Source organism: Staurois parvus, unplaced genomic scaffold (genome assembly GCF_062004578.1).
Source record: "Staurois parvus isolate SC_StPar_1 unplaced genomic scaffold, SC_StPar_1.0 ptg000727l, whole genome shotgun sequence".
Taxonomy (NCBI): domain Eukaryota; kingdom Metazoa; phylum Chordata; class Amphibia; order Anura; family Ranidae; genus Staurois; species Staurois parvus.
In genome coordinates this window covers 1,986,415-2,009,986 of record NW_028318523.1, presented here as the reverse complement: position 1 = coordinate 2,009,986, position 23,572 = coordinate 1,986,415, and the positions used below count along the sequence as shown (strand labels likewise).

At 45.0% G+C, this 23,572-nt stretch overlaps 1 protein-coding gene across 1 annotated transcript in view; it reads left to right on the top strand.

Moving 5' to 3' along the window:
* The first annotated feature begins 4,386 nt into the window (after positions 1-4,386).
* RHOQ (ras homolog family member Q) overlaps positions 4,387-23,572 on the top strand; it is a 78,170-nt gene continuing 58,984 nt past the window's right edge. The window contains exon 1 of the mRNA XM_089653918.1: positions 4,387-4,661. Coding sequence (XP_089510044.1) covers positions 4,520-4,661 — 142 coding nt within the window. The 5' untranslated portion in view covers positions 4,387-4,519. The remainder of the gene's footprint in view (positions 4,662-23,572) is intronic.

Genomic DNA, 23,572 nt, shown 5'->3' with positions numbered 1-23,572 from the left:
AACATTGCTCTCCAAATCTTCCCCCTGTGCTCATTCAGTGGGGGCATTCTACAGGAGATGTGTTACTGACCAGATCGCCAGGTGAAGCAGAGGGGGGGGAAAAACTAAAAAAATTATTGGTAAACTGTAATGTATTTGATTTTTGACTTTGGGTTTCATACCACTTTAAATCTAGAAGAGGAACAATTGTGGAGGAGAAAAGGGCAGAGGGGAGAATCTAGAAGAGGGACAGCTATGGAGGAGAGCAGGGCAGAGGGGTTTGGATCTAGGACAGGTGTGGAGGCGAAAAGAGTAGAGGGGTTTGGATCTAGGACAGGTGTGGAGGCGAGAAGAGTAGAGGGGTTTAGATCTAGGACAGGTGTGGAGGCGAGAAGAGTAGAGGGTTTTGGCTCTAGGACAGGTGTGGAGGCGAGAAGAGTAGAGGGGTTTGGATCTAGGAAAGGTGTGGAGGCGAGAAGAGTAGAGGGGTTTGGATCTAGGAAAGGTGTGGAGGCGAGAAGAGTAGAGGGGTTTTGATCTAGGACAGGTGTGGAGGCGAGAAGAGTAGAGGGGTTTGGATCTAGGACAGGTGTGGAGGCGAGAAGAGAAGAGGGGTTTGGATCTAGGACAGGTGTGGAGGTAAGAGTAGAGGGATTTGGATCTAGGACAGTTGTGGAGGCAAGAAGGGTACAGGGGTTTGGATCTAGGACAGGTGTGGAGGTGAGAGGAGTAGTGGAGTTTGGATCTAGGACAGGTGTGGAGGCAAGAAGAGTAGAAGGATTTGGATCTAGGACAGGTGTGGAGGTGAGAAGAGTAGAGGGGTTTGGATCTAGGACAGTTGTGGAGGCAATAAGGGTAGAGGGGTTTGGATCTAGGACAGGTGTGGAGGTGAGAAGAGTAGAGGGGGTTGGATCTAGGACAGTTGTGGATGTCAGGAAAGGCAGGAGGCATTGGACATAGAAGAAGGAGAGTTGTAGATCTAGTTATGGAGGAGAGAAAGGCAGAGAAGTTTAAATTTAACACAGTTGTGTATTAGAGGAGAAGAAGGCACTGAATCTAGATGAAGGACAGTTGTGGAGGAGAGAAGGGCAGAGGGGTTTCAATCTAGAAGGACAGCTGTGAGAAAGAGAAGAGCAGAGGGAGCTGAAGGGCAGTTGAGAAGGAGTAAAGGACAAAGGGGTTTGAACCTAGACGAGGGATAATTCAGTAGAAAAAGGCAGATGTTGCTGACTCCAGAAAAGGGACAAGAAGAGAGAGAATTGTTGATTAGAAAAGGACAGCTGGAGCTAAGTCTAGAAAAGGGACAATTGTGGAGGAGAAAAGGGCAGAGGGGGTTGAATTTAAAAGTGGGAGAATTGTACAGGAAAGAAGGGCACAGGGGGGTGAGTCTAGAAGAAGGATAGTTGTGGAGTAGAGAAGGGCAGAGAGTTTGAATCTAAAAGGACAGTTGTGTAGGAAAGATGGGATTGGTTCCAGAATGGAGGATGTTGTAGGGAAGAATGGAGTTTGAATCTATGACAGTTGTAGGGGGTTTAATTTAGAAGAAGGGCAGTTGTTGGAGATAAAAGTAGTGAGGGTTGAATCTAAAAGGGCAGCTGTGGAAGTGAAACTGATAGAGGGGCTTGACTTTTATAAGGAAAGTTGTGGATGGGGGAAGGAGTTGGGTTTGAATATAGGAGAGATGTAGCGGGGGTTGAATCTAGAAGCAGGGCAGTTGTGGAAGAGAGAAGGGCAGAGGGGCTTGACTTCTATAAGGACAACTGTGGATGGGGGAAGGACAGGTGTGGAGGAGAAAAGGGCAGAGAGGTGAAATTTAGAAGAATGACAACTGTGGATGGGGGGTTGAATCTAGGACAGTTGTGGAAGTGAGGATGGCTAACCGGCTTGACTTTTAGAGGTAAAATGAAGTATGGGGGGAAGAACAGAGGGGTTTGATTCTAGAGGAGAATAGTTGTGAACAAGAAAAGGGCAGAGGAGATTGAATCTAGAAGAAGGGCAGTTGTGTAAAAAAGGGAGTTGAGTCTAGGACAGTTGTGGAGGTGAGAATGGCAGAAGGTCTTGACTTTTAGAAGGACAACTGTGGATTGGGGGGGGAGGGGAGAAAGGGGGTTGAAACTAGAATGACAGTTGTGGAAGTAAGGATCGCTAAGCAGTTTGACTTTTACAAGGAATATTAAGGATGGGGAGAAGGACAGAGGGGTTTGACTCTAGAGAAGAATAGATGTGGAGAAGAAAAGGGCAGAGGAGATTGAATCTAGAAGAATGGCAATTATGGAGGAGAGAAGGGCAGAAGGGCTTGACTTTTAGAAGGACAATTGTGGATGGGGGGAAGGGCCGAGGGGTTGAATCTGGAAGAGCAGTTGTGTAAAAGAGAAGAGGGGGTTGAGTTTAGAACAGTTGTGAAGGTGAGAATGGCAGAAGAGCTTGACTTTTAGAAGGACAACTGTGGATTGGGGGGGGGGAGGGGAGAAAGGGGGTTGAAACTAGAATGACAGTTGTGGAAGTAAGGATCGCTAAGCAGTTTGACTTTTACAAGGAATATTAAGGATGGGGGGAAGGACAGAGGGGTTTGACTCTAGAGAAGAATAGATGTGGAGAAGAAAAGGGCAGAGGAGATTGAATCTAGAAGAATGGCAATTATGGAGGAGAGAAGGGCAGAAGGGCTTGACTTTTAGAAGGACAATTGTGGATGGGGGGAAGGGCCGAGGGGTTGAATCTGGAAGAGCAGTTGTGTAAAAGAGAAGAGGGGGTTGAGTTTAGAACAGTTGTGAAGGTGAGAATGGCAGAAGAGCTTGACTTTTAGATGGACAGTTGAGGGGGGGGGGGGTCGAATCTAGAAGAAGGTAGGTTGTGGAGGAGAAAAGGGCAGAGGGGGTTGAATCTAGAAGGACAGTTGTGGATGTGAGCATGGCTGAGTGGCCAACTTTTAAAAGGACCATTAAGGATGGGGGTAAGGGCAGAGGGGTTTGACTCTAGAGGAGAATAGATGTGGAAAAGGGTAGAGGAAATTGAATCGAGAGGAAGGGCAGTTGTGCAGGAGAGAAGGGCAGAGGGGTTTCAATCTAGAAGGACAGCTGTGAGAAAGAGAAGAGCAAAGGGAGCTGAAGGGCAGTTGAGAAGGAGTAAGGGACAAAGGGGTTTGAACCTAGACGAGGGATAATTCAGTAGAAAAAGGCAGATGTTGCTGACTCTAGAAAAGGGACAAGAAGAGAGAGAATTGTTAATTAGAAAAGGACAGCTGGAGCTAAGTCTAGAAAAGGGACAATTGTGGAGGAGAAAAGGGCAGAGGTGGTTGAATTTAAAAGAGGGAGAATTGTACGGGAAAGAAGGGCACAGGGGTTTGAGTCTAGAAGAAGGATAGTTGTGGAGTAGAGAAGGGCAGAGAGTTTTAATCTAAAAGGACAGTTGTGGAGGAAAGATGGGATTGGTTCCAGAACTCTAGAGGAGAATAGTTGGGGAGGAGAAAGGGCAGAAGAGACTGAATCTGGAAGAATGGCAGCTGTGGAGGAGAAAAGGGCAGAAGATACTGAATCTGGAAGAATGACAGTGGTGGAGAAAAGGGCGGAAGAGACTGAAACTGGAAGAATGGCAGCTGTGGAGGAGAAAAGGACAGAAGAGACTGAATGTGGAAGAATGGCAGTTGTGGAGAAAAAAGGGCAGAAGATACTGAATCTGGAAGAATGACAGTCCTGGAGGAGAAAAGGGCAGAAGATACTGAATCTGGAAGAATGACAGTGGTAGAGGAGAAAAGGGCAGAAGAGACTAAATCTAGAAGAATGGCAGTTGTGGAGGAGAAAAGGGCAGAAGAGACTGACTCTGGAAGAATGGCAGTTGTGGAGGTGAAAAGGGCAGAAGAGACTGAATCTGGAAGAATGACAGTTGTGGAGAAGAAAGGACAGAAGATACTGAATCTGGAAGAATGACAGTTGTGGAGGAGAAAAGGGCAGAAGAGACTGAATCTGGAAGAATGACAGTCGTGGAGGAGAAAAAGGCAGAAGAGATTGAATCTAGAAAAATGGCAGTTGTGATTGGATTGGTTTGATTGGTTGTTTCCAGGACAGTTGCACTCCATTGTACGCTCCTTTATAATAAATCCTGCAGTTCCTTCTTGCAGCTCTTCTCCAGAAATGAGGGAGATGTGTGTGCCGCCTTCCCTCCTGCAGCCTGTGGTGCCGCTCACCCTCTAGCAGGCGGGCACAGGCACAGGCAGAGGCCAGCAGTGACATGTGGCGAGGCTGATCTTCCTCCTGGACCGCAGGCAGCGCTTTGGAGACGGTCCCTTAGGCGGCACATTCGCAGCCTCCTGTGTGTCTCCCTCCCCGCCGAACGAGGCTGATCCTGCAAAGCCGGAAAGTGCTGTGCCCTCCGAAGTTGGGGGAGGGGGGGTGGGGGGGGTGTAGAGAAGTCCGCCCGTTGGGAGGAATCCTCGGAGGGGAAGTGGCCGTTCCGGGGGTGAGGACGGCGTCCCCGCTCTGACTGCCACTTTTTGGGAGCGCAGTGCCCGGAACGTCCTGCCTTCCTCCCCCTAAGATGAGGCTCCATGGCGAATGGCAGCGGCAGTAGCATGCTGAAATGCGTGGTGGTGGGCGACGGGGCGGTGGGCAAAACTTGCCTGCTGATGAGCTATGCCAACGACGCCTTCCCGGAGGAGTATGTACCCACCGTCTTCGACCACTATGCAGGTAGGTGCTCAATGTTCCCTCTATAGAAGACAATGGGTGCACCATGGAGGGGGAGGGGGGAGGCAGTTTAGGAGAAGAAAAAAAAAAAGAGCAATAGATTACATCATAAGTATTGCTGCAGATGCCACACAGCTGCCAATCGGAGGAGCAAGAGGTTCTGCAGCAGCAGAGGTTCAACAGCAGAGAGCAGAGTGACCCCTGCTGGACAGATGAGGTTGGTGCCACTTATGCTGGACCACTTTTTTGGTGGATGACCCAACTTGGTAAGGTCAATGGAGCAACAGTTCGCTATAGATCAAGAGTGACCAATCAGAGGGAACGGTTCACTTTGGTGGTTGTAATAATCATCTGATCAAACTTGGTAAGGTCAACCGAGAAACAATTGGGTATGGAGTGAGACTGACCAATTGGAGGGAACGTTTCACTTTCTTTTCCGTAATAATCTGATGACCGAACTTGGTAAGGTCAATGGATCACTTTTGACGGGTGACCCAGTAACAGAGGGGTTTGGCAGATGTCAAGGGAGCAAGGTCAGGGGAACAGTTGGGTATGGAGCAAGACTGACCAGACGGAGGGAATGGTTTATTTGTGTGGCCATGATAATCTGATGGGGGTGGCCCAGAGGTCAATGCTGCCTGTAGGAAGCGTGACAGACCACATTTTTGGTGAATGGCCCAACTATGCAAGGGAGAGTGGGTGTAGAGTTAGACTGACCAGTTGGAGGAAACAGTTCGCTTAGTTGGCGGTATTAATCTGAAGACCAAATTTAGTAAGGTCAACGGACCACTTTTTTGGCAGATGACCCAATTTGGTAAAATCAATGGAGCAACAGTTGGGTAAAGAGCAAGAGTGACCAATTTGAGGGAATGGTTCATGTGGATGGCCAGAAAAATCTAATGACCCAGTTTAGTATGACCAGTAGAACAACAGTTGGCTATAGAGTGAGACTGATCAATCGAAGGGAGCAGTTCACTTTGGTGTGCTGTAATAATCTTATGACCCAGTTTGGTAAGGTCAACAGAGCAACAGTTGGGTGTAGAGTGAGGCTGGCCAATTGGAGGGAATGGCTCACTTGGGTGGCCTTAATAATCTGATGGGTGCAGGGTATGGCATCTCTGCTGCCCAAAGGTCATCACCAAACACAGTAACAAAATTGAAATTGAAGCACCATACCACTGCTAAGAGGTCCTCATACACCTTTTTTCCAAAAAAATTCAAGAAGAAATCTAAAAAGTACCAACACATTTTGTTGGGCCAATAAACCCCCTTCATCATGGATTGTCCCTTTGACTTTTATTGGAATAGAGTTGTATTAGGACCTACTAGCACTGTTGTGGCACTTCAGTTTCCACTTTTGTTGCTAAGGTCAAAGGAGCAACAGCTGGGTATAGAACAAGACTGACAAATCAAAGGGAAAAGTTCACTTTGGTGGCCTTTATAATTTGATGATCCAATTGGTGAGATCAACAGAGTGACAGTTGGCTATAGGGCGAGACTAACCAATCAGAGGAAACAGTTCACTTTTGTGGCTGTAATAATGTTATGACTGAACTTGGTAAGTTCAATAGAACAACAGTTGTGTATAGTGAGAAACTGATCAATCAAAGGGAATGGTTCACTTGGGTGGCCGTAATAATCTGGTGACTCAACGTGGTAAGGTCAGTGCAGCAACAGTTGGGTACAGAATGAGATTAACCAATCAGTGGGAACGGTTCACTTGGGTGGCTTTATTAATTTGATGGGTGAGTGTTATGGCATCTCTGCAGCCCAAAGGTCACCACCAAGTACAATAACAAAAATTGAAATTGAAGCACCACACTACTGCTAAGAGGTCCAGATGCAACATTATTCTAATAAAACTCAGGGTTCAATCCAAAAAGTAGCCAATGCATTTCAGGGGTGCAAGAGAACCTCCCTTCATCAGGGCTATTGGACCCCTGAAATGTGTTGGCTCCTTTTTGGATTGTCCCCCTGATGTTTATAGGAATAAAGTTGCATCTGGACCTCTAAGCCAGTGTTTTTCAACCTTTTTTGTGCAAAGGCACACTTTTTTCATGAAAAAAATCACAAGGCACACCACCATTAGAAAATGTTAAAAAAATGTACCTCTGTGCCTATATTGACTATATATAAAGTAATTCTCTTGAATAGGAATCAAACACAAAGAAATTATTTTATAATTACTTTATTATGAAATAATAAAGTATTTTATAATTGGACCCGGGGGCCGGACCAAGAGTAGATGAATGATGTGTATGTGTCATCCATAGTAAGTATAGTAATATTCCCCCATAGTAAGCATAGTAATTAATCCCCCATATAGTAATTCATCCCCCATATAGTAATTCATCCCCCATAGTAATTCATCCCCCATATAGTAATTCATCCCCCATAGTAATTCATCCCCCATAGTAATTAATCCCCCATATAGTAATTCATCCCCCATAGTAATTCATCCCCCATAGTAATTAATCCCCCATATAGTAATTCATCCCCCATAGTAATTCATCCCCCATATAGTAATTCATCCCCCATAGTAATTCATCCCCCATATAGTAATTCATCCCCCATAGTAATTCATCCCCCATAGTAATTAATCCCCCATATAGTAATTCATCCCCCATAGTAATTCATCCCCCATAGTAATTCATCCCCCATATAGTAATTCATCCCCCATAGTAATTAATCCCCCATATAGTAATTCATCCCCCATAGTAATTCATCCCCCATATAGTAATTCATCCCCCATAGTAATTCATCCCCCATAGTAATTCATCCCCCATATAGTAATTCATCCCCCATAGTAATTCATCCCCCATAGTAATTCATCCCCCATATTAATTCATCCCCCATATTAAGTCCCCAAGCCCCCCCTGTGTCAATTCACTTACCTTTGCTCCGCGCGTTCCTCTCGCCGTTCCGGTGTAGCATGAAAATCTGTCTCCTATGAGGATCTGTCCCCCTCAACGTATCTGCGCATGTGCCAGTTTCAGGCATTAGCAGCCGATCGGCGATCTCCGGCACATGCGCAGATACGTCGAGGGGGACAGATCATCCTGACAGTATCACGCTCCGCGGGCCGGATTAAAAGGTCCGCGGGCTGTAGTTTGCCCATTGCTGTTCTAATGATTGGTCTATTTGTGAGCCAAGGCCACATGTTTCGGATGAAATTGCAATTTTTCCCACGGCACACCAGACAATATCTCACGGCACACTAGTGTGCCGCGGCACAGTGGTTGAAAAACGCTGCTCTAAGCAATAGTGTGGCACTTGAGTTTCTATTTTTGTTACATTGTAGGGGGCATGCTGGACCACTTTTTCCGTGGATTACCCAACTTGGTAAGATCAACGGAGCAACAGTTGTGTATGGAGCAAGACTGACCAGATGGAGGGAACAGTTAACTTGTGAGCAGGGGCGGACTGACCATTTGGAAACTCGGGCAGTGCCCGAGGGCCCGGGGTCAGTAGGGGCCCCATGAGATGCCCCTGGTACCTTTTTCATAGGCTTTTTTGAGTTTGGCAAGGACACAGAGGCCCCATGATCCCCTATTGCCCGGGTGCCCCATGAGTTGTCAGTCCGCACCTGCCTGGTACCTTTTTCATAGGCTTTTTTGAGTTTGGGCAAGGACACAGGGGCCCCATGATCCCCTATTGCCCAGGGGCCCCATGAGTTGTCAGTCCGCCCCTGCTTGTGAAGCTATGATAATCTGATGGGTGCAGGTTATGGTGTCTCTGCTGTCCAAAGGTAACCACCAAGTAAGGTATCAAAAATTGAAATTGAAGTGCCACACCACTACTGAGAGGTCCAGATACAACTTTATTCCAATAAATGTCAGTGGGATGATCCAAAAAGTAGCCAACGTGTTTTGGGGGTCCAAGAGTGCCCCCTGTCATCAAGTCTGTTGCACCCCTGAAACACATTAGCTACTTTTTTGATTGTCTCCCTGACTTTTATTGGAGTACAGTCATATCTGGGTCTCTCAGCTGTGGTGCGGCGCCACAGTTTCCATATTTTGTTAGGCTGCACTAGCCATGGAAACTGTAGAAATTCTCTGGGGTGTGGAAGCTGCCTGGAAGCTGCCTGCACGGGAATCAGATAATTCACATCAACATCAATACTTTAAGATAGTAATACTAATTAGGTAATCTTATGGGTCCAGAGCTATTTTTCCACTTTCCTCAACCACTAAGTATGGGGCCAGGTGTGACCCTAAGTTTGGGTATTAAACATTGAAAAGTATGTCTTGTATATCCAATTGGTCATGTCTGTCTCTGTGCACCATGTCTGATACCCTTGAAAGTCTTTCTTTCATAGAATTTTCTTGACAAAGTTTTCAAAAGATAGGTCAGCCAGGTCTTTCCTCAACTGTTGGAGCTTGGGACTGCAATGCAGAAAGTGATATCACATGTGCTAGCCAAGTGGGATACATATAGTAGGAACCAAAAAAAACCTATCAGCATGTCTTTGGTAGAGATCTGCTTGGGAATACTCTGAACTCATCTCTAGCTGAACTTGCATTCTTGTTTTTCTCCAGTGAGCCCAGGTCATTCCTGTTTATGTGAACTGCAGAATGGGAATACTCCTGACTGCAGCTCATTGGAGTAAAAGAAGTATGCAAGTTCAGCTGGAGATGAGCTCAGGGGATCCCCGTGTTCATCTCTAGTCTTTGGAGTGTGGGAGGAAACCAGAGTATACGAGGAACACAGACACAGGGAGAACATGCAGACTCAATGCAGATAGTGTCCTGGTAGGGACTGAAACCAAGGATGACCCAGTGCTGGTGATAGTGTTTCACATACTGGCCACATACTCACCGGTCACTTTATTAGGTACACCTTTCTAGTACCGGGTTGGACCCCCTTTTGCCTTTAGAACTGCCTTATTCTTCATGGCATAGATTCAACAAGGTGTTATAAACATTCCTCAGAGATTTTGGTCCATATTGACATGAGTTACTGTTGCCTTTCTATCCTCTCGAACCAGTCTGCCCATTCTCCTCTGACCTCTGACATCAACACCGCATTTTCTTTCACACAACTGCCGCTTACTTTATATTTTCTCTTTTTCGGACCATTCTCTGTAAACCCGAGAGATGTTTGTGCATGAAAATCTCAGTAGATCAGCAGTTTTTGAAAATATTAAGACCAGTCCGACTGGCACCAATAACCATGCCACGTTCAAAGTCACTTAAATCCCCTTTCTTCTCCATTCTGATGCTCGATTTGAATTTCAGCAAGTCGTCTTCACCTTGTCTAGATGCCTAACTGCATTGAGTTGCTGCCATGTGATTGGCTGATTAGCAATTTGTGCTACCAAGCAATTGAACAGGTGTACCTAATAAAGTGGCCGGTGAGTGTATAGCCACATCAGTTCTTGCCCTTAAAGATCTAAGGTCCCTATCTTACATACGGGGCAGACTGACAACTCATGGGGCCCCTGGGCAATAGGGGATCATGGGGCCCTTGTGTCCTTGCCCAAACTCAAAAAAGCCTATGAAAAAGAGATGCCGGCGCCGTGGAGGAGAGAAGGGGAGAAGGGATACTGCGGGTGAGAACATCTCTGGACTCTGGGACAGGTAAGCGTGTGTTTATTAAAAGTCAGCAACTACAGTTTTTGTAGCTGCTGACTTTTAATAAACACAAAAATGTCTGGAACTCCACTTTAATATAGCTGTCAATCTGCTATAGGCCGGGCAGGACACTCGCTGTTTTGACTGGGCGTCATATGATGTCCAGGGGTGGACTGACAACTCATGGGGCCCCCGGGCAATAGGGGATCATGGGACCCCTGTGTCCTTGCCCAAACTCAAAAAAGCCTATGAAAAAGGTACCAGGGGCATCTCATGAGGCCCCCTACTGACCCCGGGCCCTTGGGCAGTGCCCAGGTTTCCAAATGGCCATTCCGCCCCTGATGATGTCCTGTCAAAACGAGACGCTCACGCCGTCGTGGGGTCATGCAGCAGCGCATTCTGTCTCCAGCTGTGTCCCGATGACATATCACTATACCGCCCCGTTGCCAGTGTCATGTGACTGCTGTGACCAATCACAGCAGATCATATGTCAATTGTATACAATGTCATGCCATCCCTTGTATACCTTCCCTTGCATGCCTGTCATGCCATCCCTTGTATACAATTATGTTGTTAGCTGTGACTGGTCAAGACAGTCACGTGATACAGACAGGGCCAATCACAGCCCATCTGTATCATGTGATCAGCGTTGCCCAATCACAGCTAATCACAACAAAAGATTAAATGAATCAGTTTCATTCAGTAATAATGATTGCAAATATCAATGAAATACATCGGTATTAGCAATCATAATGTGTTAAAAAAAATCCTGATCACTTGCCCAGAGTAGTTCAATGGTAACATTGTTTTGCTTTGGTCACAGAGTGCTGAAAAATAAAATAGTAAATAAAAGAAAAAATATAATAAAAAATAAAAAAAATAATAGAAACATTTGAAAAAAAAAATACATTCAATTATTATTATTTTCACCAAAGAAATGTAGCAGTATACATTTTGACCTAAATTTATGAAGAAATGTTATTTATTTGCAAAATGTTATAACAGAAACGAAGAAAAGTGTGTTTTTTTTTCCAAACGTTTCAGGTGTTTTTTGTTCTATTTAGCAAAAAATAATAACCTCAGTGGTGATTAAATACCACCAAAAGAAAGCTCTATTTGTGTGAAAAAAATGATAAAAATTAATTTGGGTACAGTGTTGCATGACCGCGCAGTTGTCATTCAAAGTGCGACAGCGCTGGAAGCTGGAAATTGTCCTGGGCAGGCAGGGGGTAAAGGTGTCCGGTATGGAAGTGGTGAAGCTTGCAGCAGAGAATGAGGAGTGCACAACTGTGTGTTCCTAGTCCTCAGCCCTGCTGCCAAAGAGACTCGTTAGTCATAGTGTCACGTTAACTTGGCGCTGCCACACGTGGTCCGGGTATTTAAAAAAACTGTGGTCCAGGGGCGGACTGACCAATTGGAAACTCGGGCACTGCCCGAGGGCCCGGGGTCAGCAGGGGGCCCCATGAGATGCCCCTGGTACCTTTTTCATAGGCTTTTTTGAGTTTGGGTAAGGACACAGGGGCCCCATGATCCCCTGTTGCCTGGGGGCCCCATGAGTTGTCAGTCCGCCCCTGCTGTGGTCATGGAAGGGAGGAGACTATTGTCAAATGCTGGGGTTGCCAGGTTGGCAGTCTGGGCCCCCTCGGAGGTCTAGACCTCAGGGCCACCTTTGCCTATGCTTTGTAGCTTTTGCTGGCAGCCCTGTTTCTGGCAATCCTGCTGCAGGCCTGTCTTGTTTCCTAGCAATCAGCGGCTGACCCTACTTTCCCCGCCATCCCACACACACAATGGTCATGTTGTCTGCTCTCTGCCCCCTCCCTTTGTTTTCCTGGAAAGCTGTTGGAATCATCCATAGAGATAACGATGATGACACTCGTCTCTCTGGCCCTCATTATGACAGTGAGATCAGCAAGGGTCTCCTCTTCCTCTCTCTGAGCAAAAAGCCATGACTGCATGTAATTGGGTTGAGTCATCCTGATGGGAATTGTAAAAAACAAAACATTGTGATCTTCTTCAGTGGAGAACATTTGTGTCTGTGCTGCACACCGCAACCAATCAGAATTCAGCGAATGCTTTTCTTGGGTGGATATGAGCCATCCTGCGATCTTGTTGCTTGCAGCAACTTGCAAGTGACAGGCTGGCTAATGCTGACTATTCACTATACAATCTGATTGTACAATTTCCTGTAGATCTTACTGTCAATGAGGCAGTGCAGGCGTCCGCCTGATTTAATACAAATTTATTGGGTTGTTTAGACATGTCATCATATTACATAGTTTTGGTGGGAATACACGATTAGAAAATCGACCAATCGGTCATCCGACGACTGAGAGGCGTTCGTTTGTTGGTCGAAATCGTGGCCCACATTAACCAATCTAAAAAAATCCTTCGTCGGGCAATACGTAATGTTGACGTCTTCCGTACAAGTGGAAGTGATGCGGTGTGCGTGTGACCTTGTAGCCACGCCCTTCCGGCCAGAACAAGCGATATACACAACAATTACCAGCAATGAGTATAATATTGTTTATTACATGACCTATATACATAAATAGTGATACATAAAATATAATCTGCAGAATTCTGGTTTCATTATCTCATTAACATTTGGATTTTTCGTTCGTGTTTACGAAGATTCCTTGGACATAAACATCCGGGTAATCTTCTGTTTCCGCTCATGCGTGATAGCACTTGATAGATTTTTTTCGTACGACCGTCATACCACCGCATAGAAAATCGGTCGTTCGTATGCAAAACGACAACATTTTTCACTGTTGTTCAGCTGGATTTTTTCGTTCACAATATCGTTATCGGTTAACCTCCCTAGCGGTCTGATTATGTTCATATTTCTGTGCTCAAAGCGGTACATTTTTTTGCATGGAAATATGTCATTATTTTATTGTAGGCTGTAATTTTTAGGAATAACTCACTGAAATCTGTCCGAACAAGAGTCTAGTAAACATCCCGGGTATGTTACAATTTGAAACATGAAATCATAAATTATAATATAATAAATAATCATAAAAAATAATAATATAATAATAATACATTTAATTCAATAATATAATCAAACCAAAAACACTGAAATTTGAAATATAGCGCCAAGTTCGCACATCACTGAGCAAAGTCGCAAAATCGTTTTCAGTGTCTGATGACGAATTTCCCCCACGAATCATTATTACTTAATTCTGCAAGTGGTTGTGATTTACTATCGCTGTTCTCTAGCCGGTCTAAAACCGATTTTGACCTAAAGGGATGCTTTTTGGACGCCATGGACATTTCTCAGTTTCCAGGCAGAAAGAACAGTAAAAATGCAGGCAGGGCACAGGACAAAGCACTCGGGACAAAATGTATGTGAAATGGTTTGATACAGGAATGTTATACTATGTGATTTTAGTGAATGTCACTTTTTGTCATTTTCAAATTTCCCGCCGTTCCGTCCCCCGTACGTCCCGACGTCGCAGGCGACGGAACCCAGAAGACAGATGCCGGCATCGGCCGGAGGAGATTACAGGGGACACTGCAGGAGGGACATCGCTGGAGAGCAGGACAAGGTAAGTGAAGAACAGATCCTGGAGCAATGCTGCAGTGTATTCCCGAGTGTAGCTCGGGGTTACCGCTTGTGGTACTGAAACTTTACCCCGAGCTACACTCGGGAATACCTCCAGGGAGGTTAAAACATCCTGCTCATCAGCAAAGAAAAAATCGTTCGATCAGTGGTTCCGCAAAATTTTTTTGTACGATTTTCTTATCATGTGCACGGGGCATAAGGCTTCAGTTAGACTTGCGGTTGGGGCTGAGCCGCATTTTTGACACCCAACAACCCCCCTTAAGCTGCAGTGGGCAGCAGATGGGGGTGTTCACATGCCTCAGCCAAGATGCTTCACTTTGTGCCCACAGCAAAGATCACCTGACATGTAGCGATCAGCAAGCGACAAGCCCACCAGACGTTACACAGTCAAGTAAACGGGGAAACACTGCAAATGCAATGCACACGGTTACGGCGTGTTTGTCGGCAAAAATGGAGTTACACCAGGCAGTGAGGAGTGCTCACCGCCTTTCAATAGCCTCTGAAGCGCAATCTGAACTCATCTAAATCTAGGGTCTAAATCTACCCTAAGGCTTAGCTTGTGTGACCAAGTGCGGGCATTTTTCATGCGTTACTGCGTGTCCCATATAGGACAGCCCATTCATTTTAGATGGCTTTACAAGAAATGCAGAAAAGAACTCCCTCCCTCCCTCCCGAAAATGTGACGCATCAAACTGCTTGGTGCAAGGTTTGTCGATGTATGGGAGTGTCATTAACAAGTAATGGTGTCACTGCATGTTTGCTAAATGCCAGCACTTCTCTGCGTGTTGGGAAAGTGTGCAATTTTGCGTCGGTTCGAATCCCGACCACGGCACTACCTGCCTGGAGTTTGCATGTTCTTCCTGTGCCTGCGTGGGTTTCCTCTGGGTACTCCGGTTTCCTCCCGCACTCCAAAGACATGCTGGTAGGTTAATTGGATCCTGTCTAAATTGGCCCTAGTATGTGTATGTATGAATGTAAGTTAGGGACCTTAGATTGTAAAGACAAATATTTGTAAAAACAGTACTGATCTGTGTACATTTTTTGTGGAATCTTTTTCTTTGCTAATGCTAAGTATTGTGTAAAACAAAACAAAAAAAAAATATGTATTAAAGATTAGCCCTCAGAAAGCTGGAAAGTATGGGCAGCACAGTGGCTAAATGGTTAGCACTTTCGCCTGGCAGTACTAGGGTCGTTGGTTCAAATCCCAACCACGGCACCACCTGCCTGGAGTTTGCATGTTCTCCCTGTGCCTGTGTGGGTTTCCTGCAGGTACTCCAGTTTCCTCCCACACTCTAAAGACATGCTAGTAGGTGAATTGGATCCTGTCTAAATTGTCCCTACTATGTGTATGTATGAATGTAAGTTAGGGACCTTAGATTGTTTACCCCTTGAGGGTTAGGGACTGATGTGAATGCACGCTACATATGTAAAAGCGCTGCGTAAAATTGAGGGCGCTATATAAGTACCTGTAATAAATAAATAAATTTTGTGCGCATTCCTAACTTGCCGTAATGTAAACCTAGCCTAAAGGCAATTGTATAGGAATTGTACAATCAGATTGTATAGTGTATAGCCAGCTAAATTATCTGATGTGTGTTTATGATAGCACTTGACCAATACAAGTGGGAATTAAGCAGTCCATAAATTATACAATTTTCTTTCCTTTCACCACAGGTGGAAGGAAAGAAAATTGCTGGATTTCACAATAATTCAGCAGGAGACATCCCCCCATCAACACTGACTTTGTTGATGTGGGGATATCTCCTGCTGAATTATTGTGTTCTGCTCAGGATGGATTTGATTTAAATCACTAGTCAGTAAGGCTTGATTTAAATCCTAGTTTTCTACATAAAGACTAATTCTTGCTGGTATAACTTTAATATGCAAGTAGATGAAGATTTTTAGAATAACAACTTTTCATATTAGTTTTTTTATCCCCAGTTTAATAGGTTAATCATTCATATTTGGACAACTTTTCTGTGGTACTTAGGAAGGAGAAAAATAATCATTACCTTAATAATAACAATTTAAATAGATTTATTCATCTGAAACAATAACATTCCAGCATATGTTATTTGCTTAAACATCCATGTTTGTTAACTAATTTGGCTAAACAAAATATATATATTTTAAGAACTTAGACTGTCAGCCCCTTCCTCCTCACACTTAGTTTCACTTTCTTCTTGTGCAGATCTATTCCACTCCAAACAATCAGAAAAATATTGTTTCTATTCTATTCACTGAATTTCTTGAAACTTAGCAGTGAAGGGGTTGATTCTGTATTCAGAGGTTTGTAGAAGTTAGAATGAAGGTCTTTTTCTTAACTCTGTTCATGTTGTTATAACATTTTTGCTGTGAAGAAGAGGCATGTGATCTCCGCTGAGTCAAATTCAGTTTTGAGAACTGCAAAAGTAAACCGAGCATCTGTGATAATATCTTGTAGGCAGAGAAACTGCCCAATAATCTTACAAAAACCTCTGGAAGAGCATGACATTGTGAATGGATTCATGGAATTTATTTACCAAAAAATTTAAACATATACAGCCTTATTCTACATAATTAAAAAACTAATCTTTATTTCATGATGGAATAACCTTTGGATGGTAATATATTTTCCTCAAAAAGCATTTTATTCAAAAAAATCCGATTTAAATAAAACAAATCCGATTTAAATCAAAAAAATCCGATTTTTTTGATTTTTAAAAAAAATCATTAATTTTTATCCACCCTGGTTCAGCCGGGGGGGGGGGGTGTCTTTCCTGCCGGTAGAACAGAATGATCACTGCTGGTTGGTATAGCCGCCGGCAGTGATTGCACAAAAAAGAAAACAATCAATGGATAGACTTCAGTACAGCCAGCCTGCCTATTGGTGGATCTAGCCGGTGCACTGCAGCTGGACGTAATTAGGCAGAAAATGAGGAGCCACAAGCGGTGTGTACAGCCGGTTATAAAAGTGAATGGCTGTATGCTCTTGCACTAGTGTAAATGCCAACGTCTCTGTGCATCGGTGCTTACCCGTGCATATGCATACGACAGGATTTTGTAAATGTGACACTTCCGCGTTTGGTAAATTATGACACATGCGCATGCGTGGGTATATGCCAATGCATAGAAATATTGGTTTAGAGAGTAGAGCCACTCACTTCTGTTGCTGGTTGTACGCCCCACCTGTGCTCCCCAGCCACAGGAAACCTGTTATTTGTTTTTTTTTGTAAACTACGCATATTTTATGTCCAATTACGTCTGTGTGCATGAGGCCTCAGGAATTGGTCACATCAGCAGTTGGGGGACGGTAAAGCCCTATGGTTGTGCTGCACTCGTACCACCCACTAACTGCTACCCCCTTTAGCTGCAGAAGCAGCACCAGGGGGTGTACATATGTCACAGCTGCAATGCTTTGCTTTGAGGCTGCAGCTCTGTCCGTAAGCACCCTACAATCAGTTTGCGTCACGCTGGTTTGGGGATCAATTATTAAAAAACGAGGCAGGTTGTCTCCCAGCTCCTGCCATTGCCCATAGGAAACCAGTTGGTGTCTTCATTTATTTTCACACAGCCTAGAAAATAAAAATTAAAATGCTAATTGGCTGCACTCCAGTTGAGAAAAATACAAAAATGAAAAGAAATTGGTAAAGTGTTCCCCGTTTAGATTGTTTTTGCCAACATCCCAATGTATAAAAGTATCCCAAGAAAAAGTAGTAATATTCCCCTGAGACTTTATATGGCAAAAACTACAGTAAGTATACAAAAGTATAAAATGGTAATGTTTATTACAAAGGATCATTATAAAAAATGCTAATAAATAAATTATAATAATTACGAAGAATATTATAAATGATTATTAAAATGTATTATATATTATTATTTATAATTTATTATATTTTATTATAATAATCCTTTGTAATATTCTTTGTAATTATTATAATTTATTTATTATCATTTTTTATAATGATCCTTTGTAATAAACATTACCATTTTATACTTTTGTATACTTACTGTAGTTTTTGCCATATAAAGTCCAGGGGAACATTACTACTTTTTCCCAGTAGAGACAAAGTTTGTCTCAGACACTTTTTATTATCCCCTACTGGGAGTCTGGGCAGTTCCATGGCCGGTACTGTTGTTAAAGCAGAACTTCGGCTCCATGCACACTAGAATTTTGTAAGCTCCTAGAAGCAGTTATCAGTTTTTTTCTGCTCCCAGAAGTTAAACAGTTTTACAACCCGGTCACACTGGATACCAATTGGCATGCGATTTGCATGCCATGCGACTTGCAAATCGCATGGCAAGTCAAAGTCACATTTTATTGTCCACAATTAGAGCGGTCATATCAGTGCGGTTCCGACTTGGTCAGAGCAGCACCGATTTCTAAAGTAGTACATGCACTACTTTTGGTGCGATTTGCATAGACATCTGTGTTTGATGTCTTGCAAATCGCACCTGAAATTGGTGAGTCCCCTGACTTTGAAATCATGCAACTTCACTGTAAGTCACATGATTTCAAAGTTGGGTTTGATGTTCCAGGGTGTTATTAGGGGCAGACTGACAACTCATGGGGCCCCCGAGCAATAGGGGATCATGGGGCCCCTGTGTCCTTGCCCAAACTCAAAAAAGCCTATGAAAAAGGTACCAGGGGCATCTCATGGGGCCCCCTACTGACCCCGGGCACTCAGGCAATGCCTGAGTTTCCAAATGGTCAGTCCACCCCTGGGTGTTATCCTTTGTGTCCATGCACACTATTTTAGGCTAGTAGCATTTCTCAAGTGAGAGCCGTGAAAATGTGGAATAGACTCCCTCAAGAGTTGGTTCTGGCCAGCTCAGTGGATTGGTTTAAAAAAAGTCCTGGATTCTTTCCTAGATACACAGAATATAACTGGATATAACATTTATAGGTAAAGTTGATCCAGGGAATATTCGATTGCCTCTCGGGGGGTCAGGAAAGAATTTGTTTCCCTGCAGAAGCAAATTGGATCGTGCTTTGCTGGGTTTTTTGCCTTCCTCTGGATCAGTGTTTCTCAACTCCAGTCCTCATGGACCCCCAACAGGTCATGTTTTCATGATTTCCCTCAGATGAAACAGCTGTGGTAATTACTAAGGCAGTGAAACTGATCAAATCACCTGTGCAAAATAATGGAAATTCTGAAAACATGACCTGTTGGGGGTCCATGAGGACTGGAGTTGAGAAACACTGCTCTGGATCAACTGTGGGTGTAGGATTATAACTTTTTTTTGAATGGACTTTTGTCTTTGTTCAGCCAGACTAACTATGTAACTATGTTTAGGAGCAGAAAAAAAAATTGTTTTTAGGAGCGTTTTTCTGGCAGAAAAAAAACGCTGAACGCTTTTAAACGCTCCTAAACGCTACCAAAACACTCCTAACAGCTTTTTTTTCTAGCTTTTGTTGCCCTGCATGTCCTGTAAAAAATGCTAATAAAACGCTAACTCCTAAACACTACTAAAATGCTACTACAAGCTGGCACAAAAATGCTATTATCAGTGTTTTTCATCCAGCTTTTTTTCTAGCATTTTTTGAGCAAATAAAAAACGCTAGTGTGCATGGAGCCTTTATCCTTCGATAAAATGAAAACCTTGGGGTTGATTTACTAAAGGCAAATAGGCTGTGCATTCTGCAAGTGCAGTTGCTCCAAAGCTTAGTAAACGAGGACCAGATTCAGTTTGCAAATAATACCCAATCACACGCAAGGAAAATAAAAAAAAACTGCATTTTTGCTTGCACATGATTGGATGATGGAAGTCGGCAGAGCTTCTGCTCATTTACTAAGCTCTGGGGCAACTGCACTTTGCAAAGTGCAAGGTCTATTTGCCTTTAGTATATCAACCCCATTGCATGCCGTGAGTGATAACTCACAGTTGCTTGTTCTCTCAAATGAACTGTCAAGCCATCAAATGGCCGGTGTCATAACTGATCGCATGTGCAGCACCATTACATCCATGGATCAGAGGCTAAGATGGCAGCTTCCTTGGCTGTAAAGGATAGGAGTGTTTAGTTCAACTTCAATGTTCTCCCCCAATTTCTGCCTTCGAAGGAACACCCATGTGATCAGTTAGCTGCACGGGGAGCTGGGACTTAGTCCAGGAAACCACACTGACATCTCAAGCAGGAGCTGTATATGATACAATCTCACAGATCGCCGGTTTTTACATTTTTTGAGTTGCTGAGTTGTACCATGTGACTCAGCAAATTAGAAGATAATAAAATGATGAAACCATACTTTTAGCTTTTACCCAATTTCCTGTCATTGTCGGATTGACTGATTACAGTTAAAGTGGAAGTCCAAAGTTGTCTAATGTTAAACCTGCTCCTACCGCCATTCTAAGCCTCATACTAACCCCCCTATAGAGGACAAATGTATATACTTACCTATTCTCAGGGCTTTCAAGTCCGGTCACATGATGGGCTCCCAGTGGTGGCTTCAAGGGAGAGGAGGGACAGCGGACAATGGATGGGGCATAGGCAGCAAGCCTATGGGTGACGTTACCACGATATCTCCTCTCCCCTGAACCGAGAGGTCCCTGACCGGACCAGAGCGCTCTGAGTATAGGTAAGTATAGAGATCTTTCCTCTACAGGCTAGTTAGTTTAGTACAGGGATGCCAAACTCAATTTCATCACGGGCCACATCAGCATTTTGGTTGCCCTCAAAGGGCTGGTTGTATCTGTAAGATCAGATGTCCAGTCCACCCCACCTACATCAGATGTCAAGAGCCCCACCATCAGAAGTCGAATCCCCAGCCGCTAGCCTAGAGGTCCCTGACTGGACCAGAGCGCCCTGAGAATAGTTAAGTATAGAAATCTTTCCTCTACAGGCTAGTTAGTTTAGTACAGGGATGCCAAACTCAATTTCATCACGGGCCACATCAGCATTTTGGTTGCCCTCAAAGGGCTGGTTGTATCTGTAAGACTAGATATCCAGACCACCCTACCCACCATTACATCAGATGTCAAGAGCCCCACCATCCCTTAAATCCCCCCCCCCTTTCCTGTGCTGCTGTCAGGAAGAAGCCTGGGGGTGGGCTGGGAAGCAGAAAGTGCAGGGTCTGGAGGAGGATCAGAGGTTGGGAGGTGGGGAGTAGAGACAAGCCTCTCTGGGGTTGCACAGAGAGGTGCAGGATCTGTTGGAGGAGTTCTGTCCTCCTCTGTGCTGTCAACTGCTGAGACAAGGCGGGGCAGAGACAAGGAGAGTGCCGCAGCTGCAGGAGAAGTGTGAGGGCCACATGATATGGTCCGACGTGGCTGCATTCGGCCCACGGCCTTGTTTTGACACGTGGTTTAGGACCGAACTTCTTCTTTAAATCCAACTCTGGGAAAAATAAACACCTGGCCCCCACTGTGGGGTCAAATGGTTGCTTAGTCTAGGACAAGGATCTCAAGACTGTTGGATGTGCCCACTCCCAGATTTTATAACAGGCCCACAGCTAGGGTTAGTGGTGTATCCTCAATGTGCAATGAATGGGAATGAAGGTCAGCAGAGGCTGCTCAATTCTCATTCAAGGGGGAATTCTGATGGGGAACCTGATGTAAGGGGGGACCCTACTGGAAACCCTGATGTAAGGGGGAACTCTGATGAGGATCCTGATGCTGGGGGGGGGGGCTCTGATGAGGATTCTGATGTAAGCGGGGACTCTAATGGCAACCCTGAAGTAAGAGGGAACTCTAATGGAAACTGTGATGTAAGGAGGGGACTCTGATGGGGACCCTGATGTAAGGGGAGACCCTGATAGGGAACCTGTTGAAAGGGGGGGGGGGGCTCTGATGGGACCCTGATGTAAGGGAGGACTTTTATGGGAAACTGAAGTAAGGGAGTATTCTGATGTGGGATCCTGATGTAAGAATGGACTCTGATGGGGAACCAAATGCAAGGAGGGCTCTGAAGGGAACCCTGATGCAAGGGGGGACTTTGATGGAGAACCTGAAGTAAGGGGGGAATCTGATGGGGCTCTTGATGTAAGCGGGGACTCTTATGTAGAACCTGAAGTAAGGGGATACTCTGATAGGGGATCCTGATGTAAGAGTGGACTCTGATGGGGAACCTGATCCAAGGGGGGCACTGATGGGAACCCTGATGTCAGGGGGTACTCTGATGGGGAACCTGATGCAAGGGGGGACTCAGATGTTGAACCTGATGTAAGGGGGGATTTTGATGGGGAGCCTGATGTAAGATAATGGGAACCCTTATGTAAGGGGGGACTCTAATGGGAACCATGATGTCAGGGGGGATTCTGGTGTAAGGAGGGGGGACTCTGATGGGGAACCTGATGCAAGAGGAGACATGACGTAAGGTGGGCTGTAACCTAGGCATGATGGAAAAGCACATAAGCCGAGGTTATCTTAAAGTGGTTACAAACGTCAGACGTGAAATATGAGCAAAGCATAGCCATCTATAGTGTGTACTTGTCTTTAACAAGTGCAATAAGTTTCTGTCTGCTGCCTCATTCCTGTGCTATCAGCATGAGTCACTTCTGACAAGTTTTCCTGACACCAAGAGAAAAATGGTGACAGGGGAGGGACCTCCAGCAGATTGACAGCCTCAACTCTGTTCCTGTGAGCTGTGTAAAAGGGGATGTGCCCTTCTCTCCAATCAGCTCTGAGAGCTCTCCTCACTGATGTAAATTCAGCTCCCCGCCCCCTGTTTTTCAGAACCGAGAGATCCTGTGTAAATTCTGCACTTTGAATGGATGTAGAGGACGGGTGGCTATAGATAAACAGGTACAACTTATGTAGGAGGATTTATTTAATCTCTGTGTATCACCTGAGGCCAGTCACTTCACTGGGTATATGTAAGGGTTTACAATCACTTTAACCACCTCCCGCCCGCCATATAGTAATATGACAGATGCAAGGTGGTTCTCTCATTCTGGGAGGACGTCGTATGACGTCCTCCCATTCTCACCGCGCATGCCCGGCTCCCGGAGCGTGCAGCGCGGCGATCGGCTGCGCACTGTGTCCCTCGGACACAGCGGATCACCGATCCACAGAAAGAGCCGAAGATGTCGGCTCGGTCATGTGATCAGCTGTGTCCAATCACAGATGATCACATGTAAACAGGGAAATGCCGGTTATCAGCATTTCTCTCTCCACAAACTGTCACGCTGACAGAGGAGAGGAGAGGAGAGCCGGTAATCGGCATTCCTCGGAGGGGACATGTACACAGATCATCAGGGCACTGATGATCAGTGTGCCCTGATGATCTGTGTAGCCCCAGCAGCGTCACCTGTCAGTGTCCATCAGTGTCAGCTGTCAGTGCTCATCCATGCCACCTGCCAGTGCCCATCAGTGCCACATCAATGCCACATATCAGTGCCCATCTGAGCTGCCTTTTAGTGTCACCCATCAGTTCCAGTCAGTGCCACCTATCAATGCCAGTCATTGCCACCTATCAGTGCCAGTCAGTGACACCTATCAGTGCCAGTCAATGCCGCCTATCAGTGTGCATCAGTGCTGCCTATCAGTGCTGCCTAACAGTGCCAGTCAGTGCCACCTAACAGTGCCAGTCAGTGCCACCTATCAGTGCCAGTCAGTACTGCCTATCAGTGCCAGTCAGTACTGCCTATCAGTGCCACCTATCAGTGCCATATATGAGTGCTGCCTTTCAGTACCCATCAGTGATGCCTGTCAATGCCCATCAGTGGCACCTATCAGTGCCACCTATCAGTGTCCATCAGTACAACCTATCAGTGCCCATCACTTCAGCCTCATTAGCGCACATCAGTGAAGGAGAAAAATCGCCTATTTACAAAATTTTATAACAAAAACTA